At 41.9% G+C, this 24,353-nt stretch overlaps 1 protein-coding gene across 1 annotated transcript in view; it reads right to left on the bottom strand.

Moving 5' to 3' along the window:
* LOC126395244 (ephrin type-A receptor 5) overlaps positions 1–24,353 on the bottom strand; it is a 99,052-nt gene that overhangs the window by 15,746 nt on the left and 58,953 nt on the right. The window contains exons 6-16 of the mRNA XM_050052558.1: positions 21,518–21,642; positions 19,424–19,513; positions 19,159–19,228; positions 18,912–19,014; positions 13,171–13,238; positions 10,639–10,764; positions 9,620–9,805; positions 9,042–9,103; positions 5,180–5,247; positions 4,947–5,088; positions 1,264–1,413 (exon numbers count right to left, since the gene is read on the bottom strand). Coding sequence (XP_049908515.1) covers positions 1,264–1,413; positions 4,947–5,088; positions 5,180–5,247; positions 9,042–9,103; positions 9,620–9,805; positions 10,639–10,764; positions 13,171–13,238; positions 18,912–19,014; positions 19,159–19,228; positions 19,424–19,513; positions 21,518–21,642 — 1,190 coding nt within the window. The remainder of the gene's footprint in view (positions 1–1,263; positions 1,414–4,946; positions 5,089–5,179; positions 5,248–9,041; positions 9,104–9,619; positions 9,806–10,638; positions 10,765–13,170; positions 13,239–18,911; positions 19,015–19,158; positions 19,229–19,423; positions 19,514–21,517; positions 21,643–24,353) is intronic.

Here is a 24,353-nt window from a genome sequence, read left to right on the forward strand (position 1 = left end):
ACAAAAAAAGTTCGGGATTTTATTTCAAGACCGGTCAAGACCACAACTGGGGGGCGTATTACTAAACATCCTGTGCAAGACAGGAGAGCCTAATACAGATGACTGAGTTGATTTCAGCTCCTTAGTGTTTGTTTGAATTTGTTTTCTCAGAGAAATACCACCCAAAATTAAACTCTATAATGTCTTTTCATTATTTTATCAAGACATTTCTCATGGTTCACTTACACATACAAACATATATGGCTATAACAGAGATGAATGGAGAGGAATCTTTGTTTCCTGTGTGTGTTTATGTGAATGTGGATCTCTCAGATCAATTTGAGGAGTGCCTATGGTTTGCATGTCCCACAGTTTCCGATAAGTCTTATGCGGTGTGGGACGGTGTGGCACTGGTCTTGGCCTTGACTCAGTCTCAATACACTCTGGTCTTGGTCATGACTTGGTCTCAGTTTAGGTGGTCTTGACTACAACACTGCCTTTCACAGTATATTTTGTTGGGTCTTGACGCCAAGGTTGAGAAAACTATCAAAGCTGAGGTTAAAAATCTTTCTTGACCTTCGAAACTGCTGTCGAGCAGCTGAAACAGCAGTTTTTCTCAACTGCTGTTTCCAAGGTCCTTCAAGCAAAAGTTTGACATTTTGGAAAATACGCTTATTCGCTTTCTGGCAGAGTGTTAGATGACAAGATCAATAACACTCTCATAGCTGTCTTTTAAATATAAAGCTACAGCCAGGAGACAGAGGGGGGAAACAGCTAGCTTGGCTCTGTCAAATGGTAACAAATCTGCCAACCAGCGCCTGTAAAAGTCACTAATTAACATGGTATATCGCATTTGTTAAATGCCAGACTATTTCTTGGCTCTGGGTGGTTTCCAGGCAACCAGACTCCAGGAAGTTACTGGTTGCGGCCAAGAAATAGTCCAAGCAAACCCCCCCCCGTGAAAGAGCAAATTCTTGTTTTTACACTTCGGCTTTTGTATGGATTAAACAAACATGATATATTGTGTTAATTAGTGAAGACAAGGACATTTATAATTTTGTGACAACTGGGCCAACTCGTGAAAGCTGCAGAACGGCGACTAAATGGGTCTTGTGGCAAGACTGTTGTCTATTTTACTGCCATTGTACAATCTGGGTGATAAATATTTCCACTTGGTAGCTGAATTGTGGGGTAAACAGCTCAGAACAAGACAACTTATAACTAACAAAACACACACATCATGCACACAAACACCTTCCATAACAGTGGTCACATCAAACTTACATCTTGATTGGACATCTCCCAGTACGGCCTCTCTCCGTATGACATCACTTCCCACATGACAATCCCGTAACTCCACACATCGCTGGCTGAGGTGAACTTCCTGTAAGCGATCGCCTCCGGAGCCGTCCAGCGAATTGGAATCTTCCCACCCTGTGACAACACACAAGAACATTCACCAGATTATGCAAAGCCCTCGTTGGATTTAATGGAGATTTAAAAATCAACGTTCCATCTGTTGCGGTGCTTAAATAACCCTAATATGTTTACATCTACAACAGCTCAGTGCCACACTTGCACAAACGACCTTCCCGTGTATAAATGCAGCTGCAGGCTTTCCAAATTTCCACGTTTTCTTAAACGAAGGCGGAAACCAAGAACAGACCTTAATTGAGACACTTCTGCCGCATGTGGTCCGACCCACAATTACGCTAATGAATACCAATTAAGAAACACATTCATGATACCAAGTTTCACTTTCTTCAACAAATCCCCTGTCCTAACTGTCGGGGGTGGTCTGACATTCCTCCGCTCGCGTCTTCCTCATCTTCATTATCGCGCTTTCATTGCAAAGATAGAAAAGTTCACAGGATGACTGCTGGGTTCCAGAGGAAAATGTGTTTTCGGCTGATGAGTAGTGAAATTAGCTTGATGCAGTATTGATGAACACAGCAGCGGGATATCTCAGGGTCTGATTATTTGAAGGGTGCGAATTATGTTATTTTCACTGCTCTGTCAGGGAGAGAGAAAGAGGGAGAGTGAGAGAAGAGATGTAGCCTGGCAGTGAGAGGTGAGTGACAGGATATTTGGCGCTAAGGCAGCAAGACTCGGTGCTAATTGAGTGTTGCGGAGACTGAGCTGAGTACTAATTGGCCCTCCTCCTGCAGAAAGCAGCCTCTCTCTGGCTGACAGGACGCCACTCAGCCTGGGACACACAGCTCAATTTAAAACCCGCTGCTGCTGTCTGTGTGTGTGTCTGTGTGTGTATGTGTGTGCGAATGCAAGTATGCGTATTCAGTTTGAGCGAGAATCTTGTGTAGGAGTTTTCAACTTAATCCAAAGTTTGATACACCACAATATGCTGCACACACCAAGAGATACACACCGGATTAAATATAAATGTCCTCAAAGACACAACAGTGTGCCCTCTAGTTTACCTTTCGTCTTTCACGCTAGTGCTGAAGCAGATAGTCGATTTATCGACCTGCAGAAAACTGACGACAATTGATTTACTGTTTAAAGCCTGCCAGTGCCAGCCCGAGCACATTTGGAGCCCTAGGCGATTTTGTATGTTTTAATATTGGTGTTTCTTTTGTTTTTTAGTTGTTATTTTTCTTCTTTTGTTTCAGGGAAACACAGAAATCGACACTGTGAAAAAGAATTTTAAAGTCATTCAATCCTTCATTGCACTACCTTTGAATGAGCACACATTTATGAAACAATCTTTAACATACACCTTCTTTCACATGAAAAACATTTTTAAAAAAATAAGCAAAAAGCCTTTTTCTATCGATGAAACATCATAATTCCCTCTCTAATATCTATTTTATAGTGCTGTGAAAACATCAACACATTTCTCCTTCAAACAGCTGGATTTCTTAAAGTCTCCCACCGAAAGCTACATTTTACAAAATTACATTGAACACATCATGAGAACTCATTTTTACTGTACAGAGCTTGAACGCTTCACAATGTAAATCAATGCAAACTCCATGAGCTGCACATGGTGGCCACCGGCTGCGTAGAGGTAACGATAACTAGCTCTGTCTTAGGTCAGTGTTTTTCACTTGACGTTCCAACAAAATAAAATAGCTTTCATATTAGGGTTGTCATGAGAACCGATATTTCGGTACCAAGTCGATGCCAACACGCAAAAATTACGTCAGTACCTGTGTTTTTTTCCGTACCGTAAGTACTGGATACAACTTTGCCCTCAGCGGGCCGTGTCGATTCCTGTCGGAACTGACGGGGGCAGTATACGCGCGTCAGTCTGTGCCGAGGACGAGCGTCTCAGAAGAACGCCTGCTCTCCATCGTCTTTGCTAGAAACAATGGCTTCTAAAAGTGCTGCTGGAGCCACAACACCTCGGCTTGTCGAAAAGTCAGATAGTAGGAGTCGTGTGTGGAGAGGGTCTCATGTACACCGCAAGCGCTACGTTCGCGTACGGTCACTGTTTACTTGCGTTTTCAATTTGGCAAGCATGTTAACAGGTTAGAGCATTCACATGAGTCGCGAGCGAATGGTCGCGGTATTCAACAAAAAACATGAGTTTGCGTGTGTTGGAATAATCACGGGCACACGAACCTGTCCACCCTGGGCTTTGGGTCGAAACTCACTTCTTCTTTGGGGTTTATTGGAGATTTGCAAACACGGTGCACTACCGCCACCAACTGTTCAGGTGTGGTTTGTATTTTGACTGGACAGCAGCGGCCGCTGATGATGCGTCTGTTCAGTTTTGGTGTGAATACACGTGTGCTGCCGCAACACTTGTGGATCACTTGCGGTGTAAATGAGGCGTTTAAGTTAAAGTTAAAGTTTGAAACAGTTTTAATAAAGTAGTGAATTTAGAAATACATGAGTTCTGTTTTTTGATCGAATGAGTATCGAGAATCGTGGAAATTCACTGGTATTGGTATCGACTACTGAAATTCTGGTATCGTGACAAGCCTATTTCATATTATCAGAAGTTTTTACTCTTGGCTCACGCAAATACTGACGTTCAATGACGTGAACATTTTCAATAGACAGCAGGTGTGTTCTCGCCAGCACCAAACAAGAAGCACAAAACTGTGTGGACAGTAAACATAAAGGGGAATCAAGGGAGGCGCAAGAATGTGAACAAGTTTCGGAGTGTTTAAATCAGCGTGTATCTGATCTACCAGACGCCACTTATTTTAGTGAGAAATCTCAATTTTTGAAACAGTTTGCCTCTCATTCCCACTGTCTCCTCCCACTAAATGTGGGACGTTTGTGTGTAAATACAGTTTATCTTTATGGATTATATTAATACTGAATTGATAGGGATTCTGTCAACATATGATTTACCTTTATCTTGTGTTTCTAGAGTAATGCGTGTTTGCAGACACATAGGGAATTCTTAATATGTTATACATGTTAAAGGGAGCTTGGTGTAATATTTTCCAGCAGGAGCAGGATGGGAAATTATGTCAAAGGAATCTAGTTGTAGTCTTGCAAATAGTGACCCTGCAAGAACGGCAGTCTTTGCAAAATCCTTTAGTCTGTCACTAAAACCTCACATTGTCTATTTGTGAGAGGGTGACAGACCTTAGTCTTTTAGAAGTCTCATTCAAAAGCACATGCCCTGTGCACAGCGCTGTCAGTCCTTACGACTCGGTGCAGGTGATAGCAGGAAACATCAGAATGAAGCCATGGACGTAACACTTCAAATGAAGACTAAATTAAAAGAAGAAGCAATTCAGCCCTCTTGTGTGCAGTGTATCTGCTTATTGACTATCAATCTTTTAAAAGTCTTGGTAAATTGTCAAAAATATCTTTGGGCTCTGGACTGTTCGTCAAATATAACAAGCCATTTTAAGACTTGAAGCTCTGGGAAATTGCGACCAGCTGTTTAGACTTCATTACTTAAAATCATACTCCCCAGATTAATTGACGATGAAAATAATAATTAGCCAGCTATTAACACAGACAAACATGCACAGTCTTACCCGTGTTGTGTACGCAGCCTCCGGATCATCTTCCAGGACTCGGGAGAGGCCGAAATCAGACACTTTACACACGAGGTTACTGTTGACCAGGATGTTACGAGCTGCAAGGTCACGGTGGACGTAGCCCATGTCGGACAGGTACCTGCATTTACCAACACAACAAAGAGGATTAAACCTACACTGACACTATGCACAGAGGATGTCTACAGTAATGCATTTGTGTTTATGTGTACCTCATGCCAGACGCAATGCCACGCAGCATACCGACCAGCTGGATTACAGTAAACTGACCGTCGTTTTTCTAAAGAAAAGAAGGGAAAAACAGGAAAAAGGCTTATCTTGGTGATATTTGGTATCTTATCTTACACGTCTTTATCTCCAACCACTGTATACAGTCTATAAGAACAGTGAACAGATAGCCTTTAGAGGGGAGTGGAAGAAAAAAGGGAAAGATAGCATCACATGACAAATGTTAAAACCAGATAAAATCCACTATGCTGCAAACACACACAAAAAAGGCAAATCCCAGGACGCCCAAAATGTGCTTTGCGGCATATAGTGAACACACTCTTTCCCCATAGTGTTCTGTAATGATAATGGAGTTTTCACGTGGTTTGACATTAAAAGTTTCCTCGAATAATTCAGTGATACAAAGTGGTTTGATGCAGATAATTTTTCTGTATTTCTTTTCCATGTGTAGCCCACAAAACTTTCATGAGAGAGGCAAAAGATGGACATATATGACCTCTGCATTGAACAAAATGATGGCTAAGCATTCTGGTAATGGCCACTTACAAGTTTCCTTCTAGCATGAAAGCCACACAGCCATTAATGCCACAAAGGCAATTACTCTAAGTTATGGCATGACAACAAAGAAAGACACACTTCTGCACGTTCAGCTTTAACTCACAGTTTGATGGCGGTGGAGGATTTTCAGGGCACGCACATTATTGCATCATATTCTCATTTATGCTTCTCATTCGGAATAACCTATTTCTAATGATTATAATTTCCAACATCTCAATGACGGCACTGATGATAGCCATCTAATCATTATGTGTTCTTGTGCTCTCCTGCTCAAAAGGTAGACCCAAACCAAGATTAAGGATTCCTCTAACCCTTCTCTGCTGTCCAGAGTCGCACCATGTTTTATGAAATCGCTGCCTCTGGTACAGACACCAGCCGAGCAGTATCTCCCTTGAGCGAGTCACGGTCACTTTCTCATTCCTCAATTCAAGCCCTGACTTAACCTTGTCTTGTGGGACCTTCCAAATCTCCATACCCTTATGTTAGTAATTAGCTCTTTTTAATAACCAAGGCAAAATGATGATGGGGCAAAGAACTTTTTGCCAAGGACAGAATGTGCTTCTCTCTACTATTGCATAACGGTCAGGAGGTTGCTCCCTGAAAGAATTTACATCTCACTCCTATGACATGTTGGACAGGTTTCTTTATACAATCATGTTACAGTCATTGCATTGTTACTGGCTGCAGTGATGGTGCAAACACACAGAAAATGTTAACCAATCAGAATAGACTGGGCTTTTTTGGGACGGGGGCTTAAAAAGGTAGGTGCTAACTCAGATTAATACAGGTGTTTCATCACAGTCAGTATTAAAAAAATGTTTTTTTTTGTAGGGCTGCCCCCTTATAGTCGACCAAACATTACCAACAAGAGCGTACTCATGATGACAGCTCTCCAACTGTTAGTTTAAGCCCCAACTTCCTCCAGTCCAAACTTTAACCATCCAATCTTCCCCTCATCCTTTCTACGTATTTCCACAGCCGGCATGTAGCTCTCCTTCTCCCCTCATGGTTTAAAAACCTCAGTTTCCATCACTACTGCAACTACTTTCCCCATCCACCCACAGCAGCAGAACATCCCACTTACATGTGAAATGAGATGTTAAACCAGAGATGTGAGTTATGAGCCTTACACTGCATTGTCCATTGCTGTGACCCCTTAATCCAGGAGCCAGTCCAGCCCCTGGTTCTCTCATGGCTGTGTCATTTATACCGGCCTCAGTGCACCAGCCATCCATGTAATTACTTCACGGGGATGTCTGTGCTGCTCCGCCTGCTGGTCTCCCAGCTCCTCTGCCTCCCTTTGCCATCCGGGATTACTCCCCAAAGCACACGCAGTCAGCAGTTTCCACAGACCACAGCCCCGTGGCACATCCTTCCTCTATCTTTTGTCTCACGGCGTTCTCCGATTCCACACAGACTGGGTGAGAACATCTTGTTCAGGTAAAGGTCTTTGATGATTCCAGTCTGCACAAGCACACCTCCAAACACCATCATATCATCCTCATCTTTTCCCCAAATTTCCATAATTGTTGCTCTGAAATATGCCTTTACCATCATGCAGTCGTGTGACCTTATTTCTCTCATCTCCCCATCAGTCATCTGCTGCAGGGGTTTACCCTTTTTTTCATGCAGGATTTAGCCTTGTCCGCCAACTGAACATCTTGCCATTGTAACCAGTGAATAGACTTAAGTGCTCTGGAGAGGGATCACTTAATTCAGAGGTTTGCCAGCCTTCATTATAGTCCACCTTCTCCACTCAGTGAAGTCCAAATTGTCTAGACAGTGCAGACGTGATTCCAGCCCTGAGTGCTCAAATGTCTTTCATATTTCCTGGCAAAGTGATCCGTGTCTCAGTTGGGACTGGTAAACATTTAGAGTAAGTTTAAAATCTGCACCACGTAGACACACTCAAACTGACACTGAGCTCCTGTGATTATTCCGTATTATTTATTGTTGCTCTCCTAAATGTTTGCGAGAAATAATACTCACGCCAACCTGAATACACAATTAAGTAACTTTGCTTTGCCCTTGAAAGATGTCAGTCAAACACCTGCCAACTTTAACTTCCCTCTCTGTGCTGCTCACAGTCAGGAATTTTGCACAACACGGCACAGGCTAAGATTACAACTATAACATTTTCTTCTCTAGTTAATTTCTGCTTGAATGTGTAGAATGATGAGGTATTGAACTGGAATAATGACAGCTTTCGTGGACATATTCTCCCACAGTGGTGTATCTCCACTACAAGCAGCTCTCATGAATGTATTTTCCTTTCCAGAGGATTAAACGTTATTTCCACCCCTGTGGTAATTGTCCTCCCAATTTGGCATATCAGCAAGCAGTGGCTCTCCACCCCTGCACGTTTGCCACTGATCTATGTCTGAGAGCCAGCTCCACTTCATTTCCATATACCACACATATGCTGCTAAAACACTTCTTTTTGATTGATTCTTGACAATCAGTGGTGACTTTTTCTTACCTTCCTCCTCTTCTTTCCCATCATTTTGCTTTTTTAACTCCATATCATCCTCCCTTTTTTATCCACGGTCTCCTTCCTATAATTATCATCCCACTCTTTCTCATACTCTTCCTCCTTATCACCTTATAATCCAACACCTCCTCCTCCATAGGGTGCTTTCAGACCTAGAGTTGTCTTGCTTTGGTCTGAATCAGGGACTAATTTTGTCACAAAGTTGCATAATTGCCTAGAGTTGGTTCGTGTTCTCACGGCAGCATTTACAAGCGGACCAGATCAAATACCTTGTGGGAGAAAGCTGCTCTTGATTGGTCAGAATTTCCATGTGGGAAAAATCCAGGAAGTAAAGCAAACGTTGAAGAAGAGTACACTTGCAAGATAAATGTGACACTTTCTAATGTCACAATGGAGGGACAACTACGCAGGTTGATTTTAGCGCTGCTCATCGTGGACTATATTGCTGTCATTGTTCATTTTAGTCAAACCATACAGTTTGAAAACGAGATGCGGCTCCAACTAGAAAACAATGTTTTTCCTTATTTTCTTTCATATATCATGTTACAATGCCGGACGTTCATATTAAACACGGCCAAAGTTTCAAATAATGAGGCAAACAAATGGTTTTCTCTACCTTGGCAAGAAGCTGATGTCAGATTGCGACAGATTTCTCTATATGGTCATCTACTCCAGACATGCTACTGCGAGTGTTAACATTACGTGCACTGCTACATGTGGCTACCTGCAGAGTAAACATGCAGACTGTGTTGCTGTTGTAATTCCCCCCCAAGTATCCTTGTCCTCCTCTGTCCTACCTTGAGGAAAGTATCCAGTGATCCATTCTCCATGTATTCAGTGATGATCATCACCGGCTTGCCTGAGAAGCAAAATATGAGAACATACTTCACTACCAAAACAGTTACACATAAAAACATTCTTGCTTGTACTCTTTTCAGACACAGATTGGCAAAACTGAAGCTTTCTAAAATATATCAGATCATTTTGGTGAGACTTGATGACATAAACAGAATGTACGAGTCAGAAAAAGGTCATTCAAAACTACAACTCAAAGTACAACTGAGCTTGATAAAGCACAGTTGAAGCTGTCAGAGTACATCAGAACCTGACTGATGCAGAACAGCTGAGTCTCATGGATGTTGAAAAACCCTGACAAAGTACAGCTTATAGACTGAAGAATTCAGAGCAGAGTCTGACAAGTTGAGCTTGAGTTTCCTAAACATCTTCACAGCACAACTGCCACATGAGAAGTACTGTTAATCTGCATTGTGACATATTTCATAAATCCTGCAGGGCAAATTTTGGGCTCACGACCAGAAGAGCAAAGCAAAAGTAACGTAAAGTCTGACTGGAAACAGACATGCTGATGACTCACTCTTGGTGACGACACCCTCCAGACGGATGATGTTTGGATGGTTAAACTGGCCCATGATTGAGGCCTCCCACAGGAAGTCGCGTCTCTGCTGCTCTGTGTAGCCTGCTTTCAAGGTCTTAATGGCGACCTGGATCTCTCTTTTTCCGGGCAGCCTCAGCGGTCCGCTGCACACCTCGCCAAACTCCCCTGAGGCAGAGAGACAGAGCTTGACTGTGGCCTCGGCATTTAAGCCCACCTTGACTTGCAAGTCTTGTCCAAGGGTGAAACAAACCTTTTGTAGTAACCTCAACCTCAGGCCACATCTATATGTTTACAGACACTTTCGAAAATAAATGTTTTCCTCTGTGCTTTGACCTCTTTTCCACACAAAGGTCAATAAAACAGATCTTCATCATGTTGTGTCACAATGTAACCCAATAGCATTCAAGCATCACTAAACGCAGTGCTCATTATTACAACAGACAGGAACCTAGAAACCAAAAGATGTGTTAATCTGAAGGGCCTCTTTTACTGCTGCACAGCTAAGAAGCTTGTGAGCCTCACAAATGCTGCAAATCAACATGTTAGTCAGCAGGGCACAAACACCATTTATAGCCGCTCGAGCTGTCATTTTCCAGCCCACTGTTTGGTTTAATTGAGTGTCTTTAAAGGTGCGTCTATACAATGATGGGCAATTATGAATGTGTCAGGTTTATGCAGGTTGAAGAAAATATTAGCCCCTGTTGTAGAGGTGATGATAAAATTCCATAATGACAAAATTAGACGAGACTCATTACTGTTATTACTGTACATCGGCGTGTTTTCATGCACTATTGTTAAGCTGTTACAGGATGAGAGTGTTTTTATCTGAGCACGCTTGAATGAACAAGTTTATTTCAGTATGAGCAATAATATATTCTGTGATACATTATTCTGGCCAGATCAGCCCCAAACTGAGGCTCAGAATAAGAATCAGTGCATATGTAAAGTGCACTCACACACACACACACACACTTGGCAGGCGCACAGAGTTGACTCACCAGCTCCGATGATCCTCTCTATGGAGATGAACGAGACGTCAATCTCCTGGGCAAATTCGTGCACCGCCTGGTTGGGATCTTCATAAGTGAGGGGGTCAATGTAGGTGCGTACCCCCGGGAACTTTACTGCAGACACACATGCATGACAACATTAGCATTTAGATGTCATTTACCATCATTTACATTTTTTCAGGTAAGTATCCACAATACAATGCATACAAAAGGTATATGTATTCCGTCTAGGGATGGGCATTCTAAGTAATTTCCATATTCGAGTACTCTCATTACATTATTGACGAGTACTCGAGTACTCGCAAAAAAAAATTAAAATAAATAAAAGCATTAGAATAGGGTCACATTTAGGCCAACAACAGAACTCAAGTGCAATTTCAAGCTTGTTTATTGAACAGCCAGGCTTCAATTAGCCTATTAAACAGTACATTTAACATAAAAATGTTACAATTTAAAGTCACTGCATTTTGCGCAATATTGCAATAAACTCCAGACACGGCTATTGAGAAGCAACACAGCATGAGCCGTCAGTGAATAGCCTACATGTTCAACAGATAACAAAATCGGCCTAATATCACACAATTTTCACAAATTAACCATAACTTTGAACTTAGGCCTGATTAATTTAAGAGATGAATATATTCATTTCAGTTTAAGACAATTAACAAGTCCACACAGGTGCGGGGGAGAGGCGAGTCACCCTACGGAGAAGATCATCTACTCAGACAGACTTCGCAGGCTTCAACTAGCCTTTTCAACCATATTCATATTCATATTCGCAATGAAATGCGAGTACTCGAATCTCAATATGTGTAACGAATACTGACGTTCAAAACGAGTACTCGAGTACTCATGCCCATCCCTAATTCCGTCAGATATATTTTTATAGAGTGTCTGGCGCTTAAATAAATGTATCATTAATATTATTACTACATTTTTTTCATCAATGTTGCATAGTATCTTGATTTGTAGTGATTTGATTTGGTACATGCTCTAAATTCTAGCTTTTAAAGTAGAGTTACTGCCAGAGGAGGTGGCCTCTGACACCACTTATCACCCACTTACAATGCAGTCTTGAGATCCCTCCCCAGAAGGCTTAACACCCACTCACACCTGGACCCATCTAACCCCAATGACACACATGATGGTCGGGTGGGTCAACGATTCACTTGTGACCTTGACGCCTTTGAAACTCAGAGCTCACATGTGACCTCATCGACTCTGTGAGGGTTCACACCCACACAGGGTTTAAAGCCTGCGCACCAGTCTGTTAGAACTGAAGAAGCCTTTTGGATGAGAGTCGAAACTGCTTAAAAAAACTCAAGCAAGTCCAGTTGCCTACGATATGGCACTTAAGATTGAACATCCCTTGCACTGTATCCTGTTAAACATTTGTGCAAAATTTGGTCATAATTAGCATATTCATTCTGAAGTTACAGCCAAAAACGTTTTATGAGGTAACAGTGACCTTGACCTTTGTTGGACCACCAAAATCTAATCAGTTCATTCTTGAGCTTAAGTGAAGGTTTGTGCCAAACCTGATTTCTTTGTGTTTGGCACAAACCTTCACTTAAGGTGTTCTTGATTAGCATACATAAAAATGAGAAGGATGGAAGGTCACAGTGACCTTGACCTTGACAAATTTAAAGAAATTCTCTCAAGGAATGTCTTGATATAGGTGTTCTTGATATATCGAACATGGTAAATGGTAAATGGACCTGCACTTGAGGCTACCATACAGGGTGCCACCTGCTACTCACACTTTTTAACACACTCATTTACTTTTTTGGGGGTTTAGTATCTCTCTGATTAGTTCATCGTTGAGTCCAAGGGAACATTTGTGCCAAATTTAAAGAAATTCTCTCAAGGTGTTCTTGAGATATTTTGTTTATGAGGAATTGGATGGACGGACACATAATGCCTCCAGCCACAGCTATCTTCTTCTTAAAGTACTTCGTCAAACTACCTAACAAAATACAATCATATACACCTTTAATTATCCAACAAACAAGACTCTCTTTTCATCATTTTTTCTGCAGATATTGAGTAATTAAGATTCATTTTCAAATATTTTCTTTCATCGGATGAATCAATATGACAGCGTACCACACAAACTGGCACTCTAGTGTTTTTTTTTCCTGACTTCTCCGGAGCTGATGTACCCGTCACGCTCGGCTCTGATGCCAGCAGATGGATGGCAGGATACAATGCCAAAAATGTGGCCAAATATATTAAGCTGTCACGGCCTATAAATCACCAAAGCTTTGTGTGTCCTCTGCCAACATGGCTGCCATGGAGCTGGTCTGTAGCTGTGCCATTCAAAAAATAGCTCCCAGTACAAAACATTGTTAACTGCACTGGTAACACACACACGAGTGGGCCTTACAGGGATGAACAAACTCGTACAGACATGACCGCTGTCTGAACCCTATACTGTACATGTAGTGGGAAACTTTGGATGAACTCACACACACACACACACACACACACATATAAACAGAGTGGGCTTTCTAAACTTACTGTGACCGTTGTGGAAGTGCATCTTCTCCTCTTCAGGATCCTGCTTTGCTTTGCTGTAGCCACACCGCCTGAGAGGGAGGACATATAAACACATCAGAATCAATGTCATGCACCAAGAGTGCTATGTGAACATGCAGAGGCACTGACTAGTGTTTTTTTTATTGCAGAAACTTAGACTTAAGCCCCATTTCCACCAAACACTTTCAGTATGGTACCTTTGGAACCAAAAGTAACCCTTCAGACATGGTACCTAGACCCTAGTGTCTGATTTCAGCCTGTCCCGAGTCCTGGAAGATGCTGCTTACACCACATGGGTAAGACTGTGCATGTTTGTCTATGTTAATAGCTGTCTAATTATCATTTTCATCGTCCATTAATCTGGGGAGTATGATTTTAAGTAATGAAGTCTTAACAGCTGGTCTCAATTTCCTAAAGCTCAAAGTCTTCCAATTGCTTGTTATGTCTGACATCAGCCCTGTTTCCACCAAACACTTTCAGTATGGTACCTTTGGAACCAAAGTAACCCTTCAGACATGGTACCTAGACTCTAGGGTTTCCACCGCAAACAGTACTCTTAAATGTGGTTGTTGTCACTCACTGTATTTCCTCATTACCGGTGACACGTTGTCACTCACTGTATTTCCTCATTACCGGTGACACATAGGAAAGTCTGCACCTCGTTTATCGTCCACAGAACGAGGCTGCACGCCAACATTTTCAGAGCAAAATAAAACAGGCTGCAGTGAGAGTCTCTCTCCATGGGATATTTAAAAATACCGGGTTTGTGCATTTAGTCCTTCTCAGGCAAGCTCAGGGGTTTAGTGTTGCTGGAGCCCACAGGAACTACACTCCACGATGCTTTTTTTTCCCTCTGGGTGAGGATTTAGAATATGTGAAGTCGAAATAACCCGGTCCAAATTAATATATATAAACGCTTAAAGATCCACTCATTACTAAAAGTGTATGTCATATAAAAACTAATGAAATGGTCAAAGTTGTCACAGTTAAATTTAAGCATTGAGTTACATTACAAGTTAACCTTCCACCTTAAAAGTCACCGGCAGTCGGCCCAGTGAATTTAATTATTTTTTTCCCCAACTCCAGCTGCTGCAAGTATTTTATAGTTACAGTTTACTTATATAAATAAAACTCTCCACGGTATGAACAGTGGTTACATGAGCCTCAAAACCAGCCACAACTCAGCCCTGAGCAGAGTGACCATCCTCTATTGACCAATCAACAGACTGCAGTGTTCACAGCTCCACCTTTTAGTACCAGATCTGTGTGCTAGGTACCCCAAAAAAGGGGGGGACCAAAAATGGGGACGATACAAAACGGTTCCATTGGTACCATCCACAACTTTTCACAGTGGAAAAAAAGGTACCGAATTGAACTCTACCGTACCGTACTGCTTGGTCGAAACATGGCTTTACATTAATGAAAAATACTGATGATTTATAGAGTGTAAACAAAACATCGGGAACACCTTGTGCAAAAGGACTTGTAATTAATTTAATCAACACTGCTAACAAAGTGGGACAAATGGGGGTTGAATGCTAATTAGCAGCATTCACTTTGACTGACAAATTATATCTGCAGTTCTGTTTTGGCAGGTCTATTTAAAGTACCCGCATTTTACATGTAATACCAGTGTAAGGCAGCACAAAATACTATGTACCCTTCTGCATTTTCTCTACTGTATATCTAAACAGAGAGCAAACAGTGACATTTACACCCAAAAGACTAAAAGCTGACAGACAGAGATCACAGTACAGATACCTTAAAGATGCCCCAGACACAAGCAAAGCCGGGCCAACACATGACACGATCACACATGGATCTAAGTGCAACATAAGCTTCTTTTATTTCCACATGGGTTCTGCTAACTTATATTTCAAGGTTGCTGAAAATGCTGAAAACTCCCAGCCTGTTAGACGTTAGCAAAGGACTGCAGTTTTCAAATAATATCGTTTTCCAAGAATGCCCTTGTCAACACATCAACACTGACTTCTGGCAGAGTAGAAAGCAGTCTCGTTCTTTTCGATAAAAGCCATCTAGAAAATAAGATTTTTGGTCAAGTCGCCTGAAAGAAAAGGGGCAGAGAAAAGAAATTCCTAACATCACAGGCTTTTGTTTGCAGCCATATCGTACCCTTTTCTCTTACGCCCATATCTGTGTATCCCCTGATGTTTAGGCCAAAACCTGTAATCATTTGTCTTTTGTACAAATGTGTGTGTGTGGTCTGTGTGCTCAAAGCTTCTGTGTTTCAATATTTAGACAAGCAGCATCAGAGATAATCACAGATGACCCAGATTAAACAGGAGGATTGATTTTGAACTTGATCCTACGTGCAAACACACACACACACACACACACACACACATACAAACACATGACACTGACAGAGCGGACAGTCACACTCAAAATAGTGTATTTGTGAGGTATATGCATAAATATACTGATTGTAAAACCAAGAGTCTAGATGCTGGAGTTTTCTTCATTTTTCAGTTCTAAAGACGAACAACCCAAGTGCACGAACACATCGACAACACACACACACACACACACACACACACACAGGGGTCATGTCCAAGTCTTTCCCATCTCGGTTCTCTGTAGGACAGCCAGGCTTGGCTGGAGGGGTTTGATATGAGCAGCTGTATAGTCTGGGGGAGGGGAGTCTGTGTGTGTGTGTGTGTGTGTGTCTGTTTGTGCGTTTCGTACATATGTGTGTGTGCCCGAGGGTGTTTAGTTTGCTGGATCTGTTGAGTCAAGGGGTTTGAACGCGCTCATGCCCAACCGGCCCCCTGCAACTTCCACCATGTGTGCGTCTGTGTGTGTTCACCCATGAGTGCATACATCGGCGCGTATGCGTCTACACATGTGTGCAGGATGTCTATACATGCGTGTAGAGTCTGGAGGGTCATGCAGACGGAGGAGCGGGGGGAGGTGGAGATACAGTGGTTGGAGGGGGTTGTGGTGTTTGTGTCCCAAATCCATCACTGGAAAATTTGGCATTTGTCCATCTCTCCTCCCCCACACCAAACCAGAGCGATCCTCATCCCCGCTCGGCTAAAACTAAAAACCGCTGCTGTTTCTTTCTGATTTGCTTTTTAATCCTCGAACATCACCAAAGCCCCCACTGTCCATCCATCTGATCATTTTGTCTAATAACTACATATTCACCATCTTTTTGAATAAATCATTGCGTGAGGATGAATAAATTAGAGTTAAAAGGGACGGGCAGTTCAATGAATGGAGGAGAATCAGAATGAATGCATGGGTGAAAAACATGAATGAACAGATCCACGGACACATGGACGTGAGATCAATAATACAAATGCATGAATGGGGAGATGGCTGGATGAGCAAACCATCAGAACATTCGCTTTGTAAAATGGCCCTCAGCTTTGTTAATTATGGTTCAGTAAAGGCATGTGATCATACAGTATATGGTTGGTAATTAAGTTAATTCAATAGGCATCACAAGAAAATGTGAGGATGATGAAATCAGACAAAAAAGTTCAAGGGTTCAATGATCTTTTGCAGACAAATAAAAGCGTTTGAGGGACTTTTATGGGGATAAGATCATGTGAGAAGAGGCGGCTCAATGTCTTCTCAGTGATTACGTGCTTTGCATGTCTTTAAAAGCTTCACTTTCTCCACACAGTATTTGGATTTGTTCGCATGCATGTGTGAAAATGATATCAGAAGACAAGGTTAAGTGAAGGTCATACGAGACCAGAGGCTGATACAGCATTAACGCAGCATGTCATGTATCGAGTGCTAAATGTGGATCCGTAACAGAGCAAAGTTGGGTCACCAGACCTGAGGTGTATCCACTGGCTTGTACGCATCAAGCCCAAAGCTATAACCTAAAAAGCACCCCTTAATCCTGACCTATTACAAATCTCTAACCTCAAGCCTTGTATCTAATCCCATAATTCTGCTCGACAACACCGAAATATCTGGGTCACAAATGAGATTTGGTCACATTTCGTCATTTTCGTTAGTAAGCAGTGGGTCAGAGGAGGACATGGGGATAGCTTCTGACTAAGCTCACACAGTTTGAATAAGTTGGGGATAAATAACATCAGAATGTCATTAGTCCTTTGAAGAGAGCACTGTTTAGAGATGCATTGATCGATTTGGCCGATTTTTAGTTTGAATACCCGTCACTGGTGCTGGTTGGTCAGTCTCAGATATAGCCAACGGGTGCTGTCAAATTTACATGCATGCACAGCAACACAGACATTAACCGACTATTTTAACAGCTGCTGCAAACCGTTCTCATTCCCAGGTCGTCAAATATTGATGCTTTGTAATGCTCCTCATTAGCAGCTTCTCAGATGCTTTTAGTGACTTTATTTCTAGAATGCAACTAGCGTCAAATTCAGCGACTCATTCAGACTATCAGGGAAAAAGTAGTAAACCCTTCCCGTGAATGTGCCATCAGCGCTGGGTCTTACATGTCCTTAGCATATATCCCAGGTATATCGTATCTCATTGTATCGTATCGTATCGTATCTTTCTCTCTTTCACACGAGAACTTTTTGCACTGTATTGGACAGGACAGGTTGCTTGCTATGGCAGTGGGAGTTAATATTGCCCACTATACACACACCCTTACATTCTTGTAAAGAGATACTGATTCATATATAGTTTGTACAACTTAATAGATAAACACATTGTTATAGATAGATGATAAATGGTTAACTCTAAACTGGCCTACATACACAATATATAACATTTTCTTTGATATGTAAATATTTTGTTAGAGCATATATAGATCTGTGTATAGGTCTGCATTGTCGCCTCATAGCTAGAGGGTTCCTGGTTTGAATCAGGGGCGGGGAGCCCTTCCGTGCGGGGTTTGCGTGTTCTCCCTGTGTCAGCGTGGGTTTTCTCTGGGTACTCCGGCTTCCTCCCACAGTCCAAAGACATGCAGGTTAACTGGTGACTCTAAATTGCCCGTAGGTGTGAATGTGAGTGTGAATCTGTTGCACCTGTTCCCTTTTGGGAAAGTTTTGATTTTATGCAGCGTCCAGTCACTTGGAGCACTTTTTATTTTGAGTTTTCGTGAGAGAAGGTCCTTTACGTTGGGGCACTTTTTGAGGAAAGGAAGTGTTTCAATAGTCATTGTTTTATTATGAACGTACAATTTAGTTTTCCAATAAAGAAAAGTTACAAAAATGTTTGTGTTTGCTGTCAATTATACTTCTTAGAAAGAAAAAAAGAACGAATCGGCAGCTCAGACTTTTAGAAACTTTGGAAATCAGAATCAGCCAAGAAAATTGCGGTTCATCTTTAGCAATGGCAGTAAAGTTTACTCTCATCATCCAATAATGTCACCTACAGAGATGAAGGGATGAGGGGCGTCACTAAATGCTTGCATTTAACACTACTGCAGATATCCTAATCACCTGAGTTCTCACAGGAGAAATATGTGAGATATAAGTAAGATATTTGTGGGCATTTTCCCTTTAATGGACAGGACAGCCAAGTGTGAAAAGGGGAGAGAGAGAGAGAGAGAGAGAGAGAGAGAGGGGGGATGACATGCAGCAAAGGGCCACAGGCTGGACTCGAACCCGGGCCGCTGCGGAAACAGCCTTGCACATGGGGCGCCTGCTTTATCCACTAATCCACCGACGCCCCATGCATGTTCTTCTAATTGCACACATACTGTATACATGCTTTACTGGTTGTGTTTATGTTCCATCAGGTGTGTATTTATGTCTTACCGTCCGCTGAGCAGAAATCCAGCGACTACCGCCAGTAGGACCAGAGCCAACGTGATGGCCACCGCTACTATCGAAGCCTGAGCACGCTCGCTGGTCGCAGTCACTGCCAGAGAAAAGAGGTGGGATTAGACATAAATACACACACAAAAACACACCTGGCATCCGTTGTTCACGCAGCCTCCAAAAGCAGGTGGGAGTCATGTACAAGTTGAACTCATATGTTCGTGCTCTCTCTGGGTGTACTCACAGTAAGGGCTGGTCTGGAATTCGAAACGTCGGCTAAATGCGCCATAGCCTGCTGAGGTCCTGGCTCGCACCTGCAATACAACACACCATATTTTTTTTAATATATATTCATATGTGTTACAAGTAACTGTGATTCAACAACTTCTTTCTAATTATTTATTCTCCTATTCTCATCTCAGACTACAATAGAGTGCTTTTTGTCCTCACATTATTATTTAACTACTGTATTATTTCATTTTTTTTATTTCTTTGAACCCATGTCTGACCTGAAAGATGTAGGCTGAAGAGGGCTTCAGGCCTTCCACCACCATCTCTGTCTCCTTGGATTTTATAATGGTGTAACTGGAGTCCTGCTCCTGTGGGAGAAAGATGAGAAGGTTTTTGTAATTCATTTACTCGCCTTACATACATTTTTGGAGCTTTGATGATTATATGTTCTGCATCTTCTTCCCTGCGTGTTTTTTTCCCCCCATTCTTCCTCATATTATTATGCCCGAGCAACCTGTAGTATGTGTGCGAGTGTGTGTAAGTGCATGTGTGTAAGGATCGGTTTCCCAACTGTAACCACATCAGGTTTAAACACAGCTAAATGCCCCCTCCATTAGCCAGAAGCCATTAGCTAACCACTGACCACAAACGCCACTCTGCTCTCCTGTATACCTTTATTCTGACCTTCCCAGAAAAGACGACATTAGGGGATGAAAGAGAAAAAAGAGGAAGGGCACAGGAACAATGATCTGAATAGAAGCATCAAATTGCTGTCTCTATACAAGCCCAAAAAAAAAGAAAGAAAAAAAACCCCCACATAGCTATAGCGCTGTCACATGAAAGAGTCTTTTTGAGGTAAAGGTTTTCTCAGTTCAAGGTAAACTGAATGTGTTCTACTGTATTTCTAAGAGCCAGTTTGAACAATGTTGGTCTGTAAAGTAATAAAAAATAATAAGATCTTATAATAAAACGTTTTATGCAGCATTTAGTTGAAGGCCCTTGTTTGGTCCAGTGTTAAGTAGGAATATGGTTATTAGACTGAGTTAAGTAAATCTACATTTTACCAACAGGTAAGTGTGAGTATTAAATAAAATGACAATAGTTTTTTAAAGATTTGTAACATTAGAAATTTGGACTTTTACATAGACAGGCTTCACTCATTTTCAAAGAAAGACATTAGAAAATGGATAAATGAAATTAGATAAAAGGTTTGTAGTAGTTAAGACCTAGGGCGGCACGGTGATATGGTGATTAGCACTGTCGCCTCACAGCAAGAGGGTTCCTGGTTCGATCCCAGGAGGGAGCCCTTCTGTGTGGAGCTTGCATATTCTCCCTGTGTCAGCACTGGTTTTCTCAGGGTACTCCGGCTTCCTCCCACAGTCCAAAGACATGCAGGTTAATTGGTGACTCTAACTTGTCCGTAGGTGTGAATGTGAGTGTGAATGGTTGTCTGTCTCTATGTGTCAGCCCTGTGACAGTCTGGCGACCTGTCCAGGGTGTACCCTGCCTCTCGCCCAATGTCAGCTGGGATAGGCTCCAGCCCCCCCGCGACCCTCAAGAGGATAAACGTTTACGAAAATGGATGGATGGATAGTTAAGACCTCACAAATTTAAGACTGTTTAATGACTTTTAAGGCCTTATTGTTGTACATTGAATTTAGGACTCTTTAAGGGCCTGTAGACACCCTGTTACATGTGCGGAAACCCCCCTGCAACCTTGGGTTGACGATAAGAAGTTGACTAAACTTCTCCAGTACCTGTCTAACTGGAGTACTGGAGACTGGAGTAGAGGAGAAATTAGCAGTAAAGCTGTCAAGTGGTAGTAAATGTGTAGGTTTCAGTTTGTCCATGAACAACCTAGCATAACAAAATGAGCCACGGTTGCACATAGGGAGAGGAGGAGACGACTTTATGAAGAGTCAGAAGGCAAAAACTCACAAAACTGACACTGAGAGAGGCAATATGAAAGGAAGGCAGAGCAGCTTGCGTAGGTGATGACGACAGGACAAAGGTATGTATGTACGTCATGTTAAGTTATTCAGTGTGCTAACATAATTGCAAGGTGAAACCAAAACTACCCGGATTAAATGTATGCACTGTAACTTGGGACTTTCAGGTGTGAAAAGGAGCTCAAGTTATGTGATAATTAACAGTTTCCCAAGAGACCACTTATGATCTTCACTCATCATTAAGCTAAATTATTCTTACTTAATTGTCAATACGTGTGGTAATACTCTATATAAATTACACTTAAGCATAAGAGTGCTCAGACTGCAGGTACTCAGAAACCACAGGAAGCCAAAGGCCAGCAGACTGAGACACATAGCGTCCCATAGGGTGCTAAAAATAGAACAATATATACATTTTCTTACCTTCTCAAAATACTTGATCTCGTACTCCAGGATGATGCCGTTGGGGCGGTCAGGCTCTGCCCAAGAAAGAGCGATGCTGCTCTTCCCCGTGTGACCTTTTCTCACCACACTCACAGGGGACGGTGCTGCACACACACACACACACACACACACACACACACAAAAAGACATAATACAATTTCAAGCACCAACATTAATTTGCTTGAGTAGTAAAAATCCAGCAGTTTAATATGATGCGACCCAGCTGATCTTTTTAATTCTGGTATTTATGACTTGTATAACATCCTAATAAACAGTGATTAAACACAAGAGAAATGGAGCCGAGGATGTAAAATCTGTTGGGTACCATCAGCAACTATTAGACGTCCTGCTTTTGACGACACCTCATCCTTTGATGTTTACGTGAGCAGAGCTACTTGTGATGCTTGCTGTGATTGTTGTATGTTATGAAATATTAAACTGAAGATGAAACATCAAAAAACACAAAAAATGGTGAAAAGAAGGGGCTAACTACATTTGAATTTACACAGTGATGTGCACTCACTGGCCACTTTATTAGGTACACCTTGCTAGTACCATGTTGGACCCCTTTTGCCTTCAGAGCTGCCTTTATTCTTGGTGTCATAGATTCAACAAGGTGCTGGAAACATTCCTCAGAGATTTTGGTCCATATTGACATGATAGCATCACACAGTTGCTGCAGATTTGTCGGCTGCACATCCATGATGTGAATCTCCCGTTCCACCACATCCCAAAGGTGCTCTGTTGGATTGAGATCTGGTGACTGTGGAGGCCATTGGAGTACAGTGAACTCATTGTCATGTTCAAGAAACCAGTTTGAGATGATTTGAGCTTTGTGACATGGTGCGTTATCCTGCTGGAAGTAGCCATCAGAAGATGGGTACACTGTGGTCATAAAGGGATGGACACGGTCAGCAACAATACTCAGGTAGGCTGTGGTGTTTAAACCATGCTCAGTTGGTACTAAGGGGCCCAAAGTGTGCCAAGAAAATATCCCCCACATCATTACACCACCATGCTCAGTTCGAACTTCAGCAGGTCGTCTTGACCATGTCTACATGCCTAAATGCATTGCGTTGCTGCCACATGATTGGCTGATTAGCTATTTATGAACAGTTGAACAGGTGTACCCAGTGAAGTGGCTGGTGAATGTATATGTGTCTTTGCTGTTGTGATATTTCTGTCATGCTGGGTGAACAAAAAAATATATTTTTTCATCATATATTTTCCCCTGAGTTTCTTCTTTGGAATTCAAGTTTGTTAGTTACCAAAGTTCCTCAGAGGTTATTTGGCGTAGTCTATTGAGCTTTAACTCAGCCACCGACATTATTTCTGGTTCCAAAGCAGCTCTGCCTCTGAAAAAATATCTGCAGCTTGGCAACAAGGTGCACCTGTGCCTAATTAAACTACCCCTTTATATCTTGCTATTCAGTAGATGCTGGCAGACGAACTCATGAAGTCAACTATGACTCTGCACATCTGGCACGTAGCTTTTAGTGTACCAAGTTTGGCAGTCAAAAGCGGCAATATTATCACAGGAGAAAACTTTCTTTGGTCTTATGATATTTTTTCTTGTTTTTTGGCTCTTTGCAAACTTTCCATTTCCATTATAGGATTTGGGGTAATTTATTCTGTAAGTTCTGAAAAGTCAAGTGAGCTCAGTTGTGTGTGTTTGCATCAATCATCGAGCCATCCTGTTGTAACCTGAACTGTTGGCCCATCTCTCAGAGGGACAGTTGGAGAGTCTCTGACACATAAAGAGCTTTTCACCAGGCAAAATGCTCCCTCAGGCAACATCCTGATAGTGTGTGTGTCTGTGTGTGTGTGTGTAAGCCTCTACTGCAAATGCTAAACACCGTTTAGGTTTCAATAGCCTCAGCAGAACTCCACAGGGAATAAATCATCGCTACAAACACAGTAACTGTATCCTGAGTGGATGGTCGCACAGAAGTGTTATCTGCAACATCTTAAAAGCCTGAAACCAGAAACCGAATCACACACACACACACACACACACACACACACACTCAATGCTTAAATGGTATAAATGCTGGGATGCGATGATGAGAGAGAGGGCTTCTTTTCCCAGCAGCTTAACGGGTAACAATACACCCAAATCTAAGTTTAAATCCTCCAAAAAAGGATGCAGTTTGCCATTCTATATTTAATCAAAAGTTCTGAATAGAAGGTGTCAGATGAGGGTGTGCGGATTGTAAAGCCCTCTGGTATAGAAACTTATGATTTTGGGTTATAGAAATCAACTTGAGGTAACACTCCAAGTATAAAATACCTATTTCTAGAGCTGCACCTCGTAATTCTTCTTTTGTAATGTCTTAATTTGTGAAACGTTTTTTCTACAAACAAATTGTAATAAAATAGTGAAAGAATACCCATCACAATACACCAGAGGCTGAACTGGTGTCTTCACATTTTTTGTTCCATCTTACTGTGCGTTCAGACCAGAAGCTTCCAAAGAGGCAAAGTCTGTCGCGGACGCCCAAGAAGCACAAGTATCAAAAATATTTGTGGCAGTTTTGGTCGCTCTAGTCGCTCATCACGTGAATCATTGAAAGTTTGATTGTGCGAAACGAGACGAGATGAAATAACGTTATAATGTTTAGTCGCGTTATTATTATTATTATTATTATTTTGCAGTATTTCTGTTTCCTAGGCTGTGCGTCGCACTGCGCAGATGGATTACAGCCATGACGATATACAGTACAACATCACTCGCTCTCATGTGATATTGCTTTTATACAACAGTTCAACAACAGCTTAAACAGCAATGCTGAGTAAGGAAATGTTAACAAAAGGT

This window comes from Epinephelus moara, chromosome 9 (genome assembly GCF_006386435.1).
Source record: "Epinephelus moara isolate mb chromosome 9, YSFRI_EMoa_1.0, whole genome shotgun sequence".
NCBI lineage: Eukaryota > Metazoa > Chordata > Actinopteri > Perciformes > Serranidae > Epinephelus > Epinephelus moara.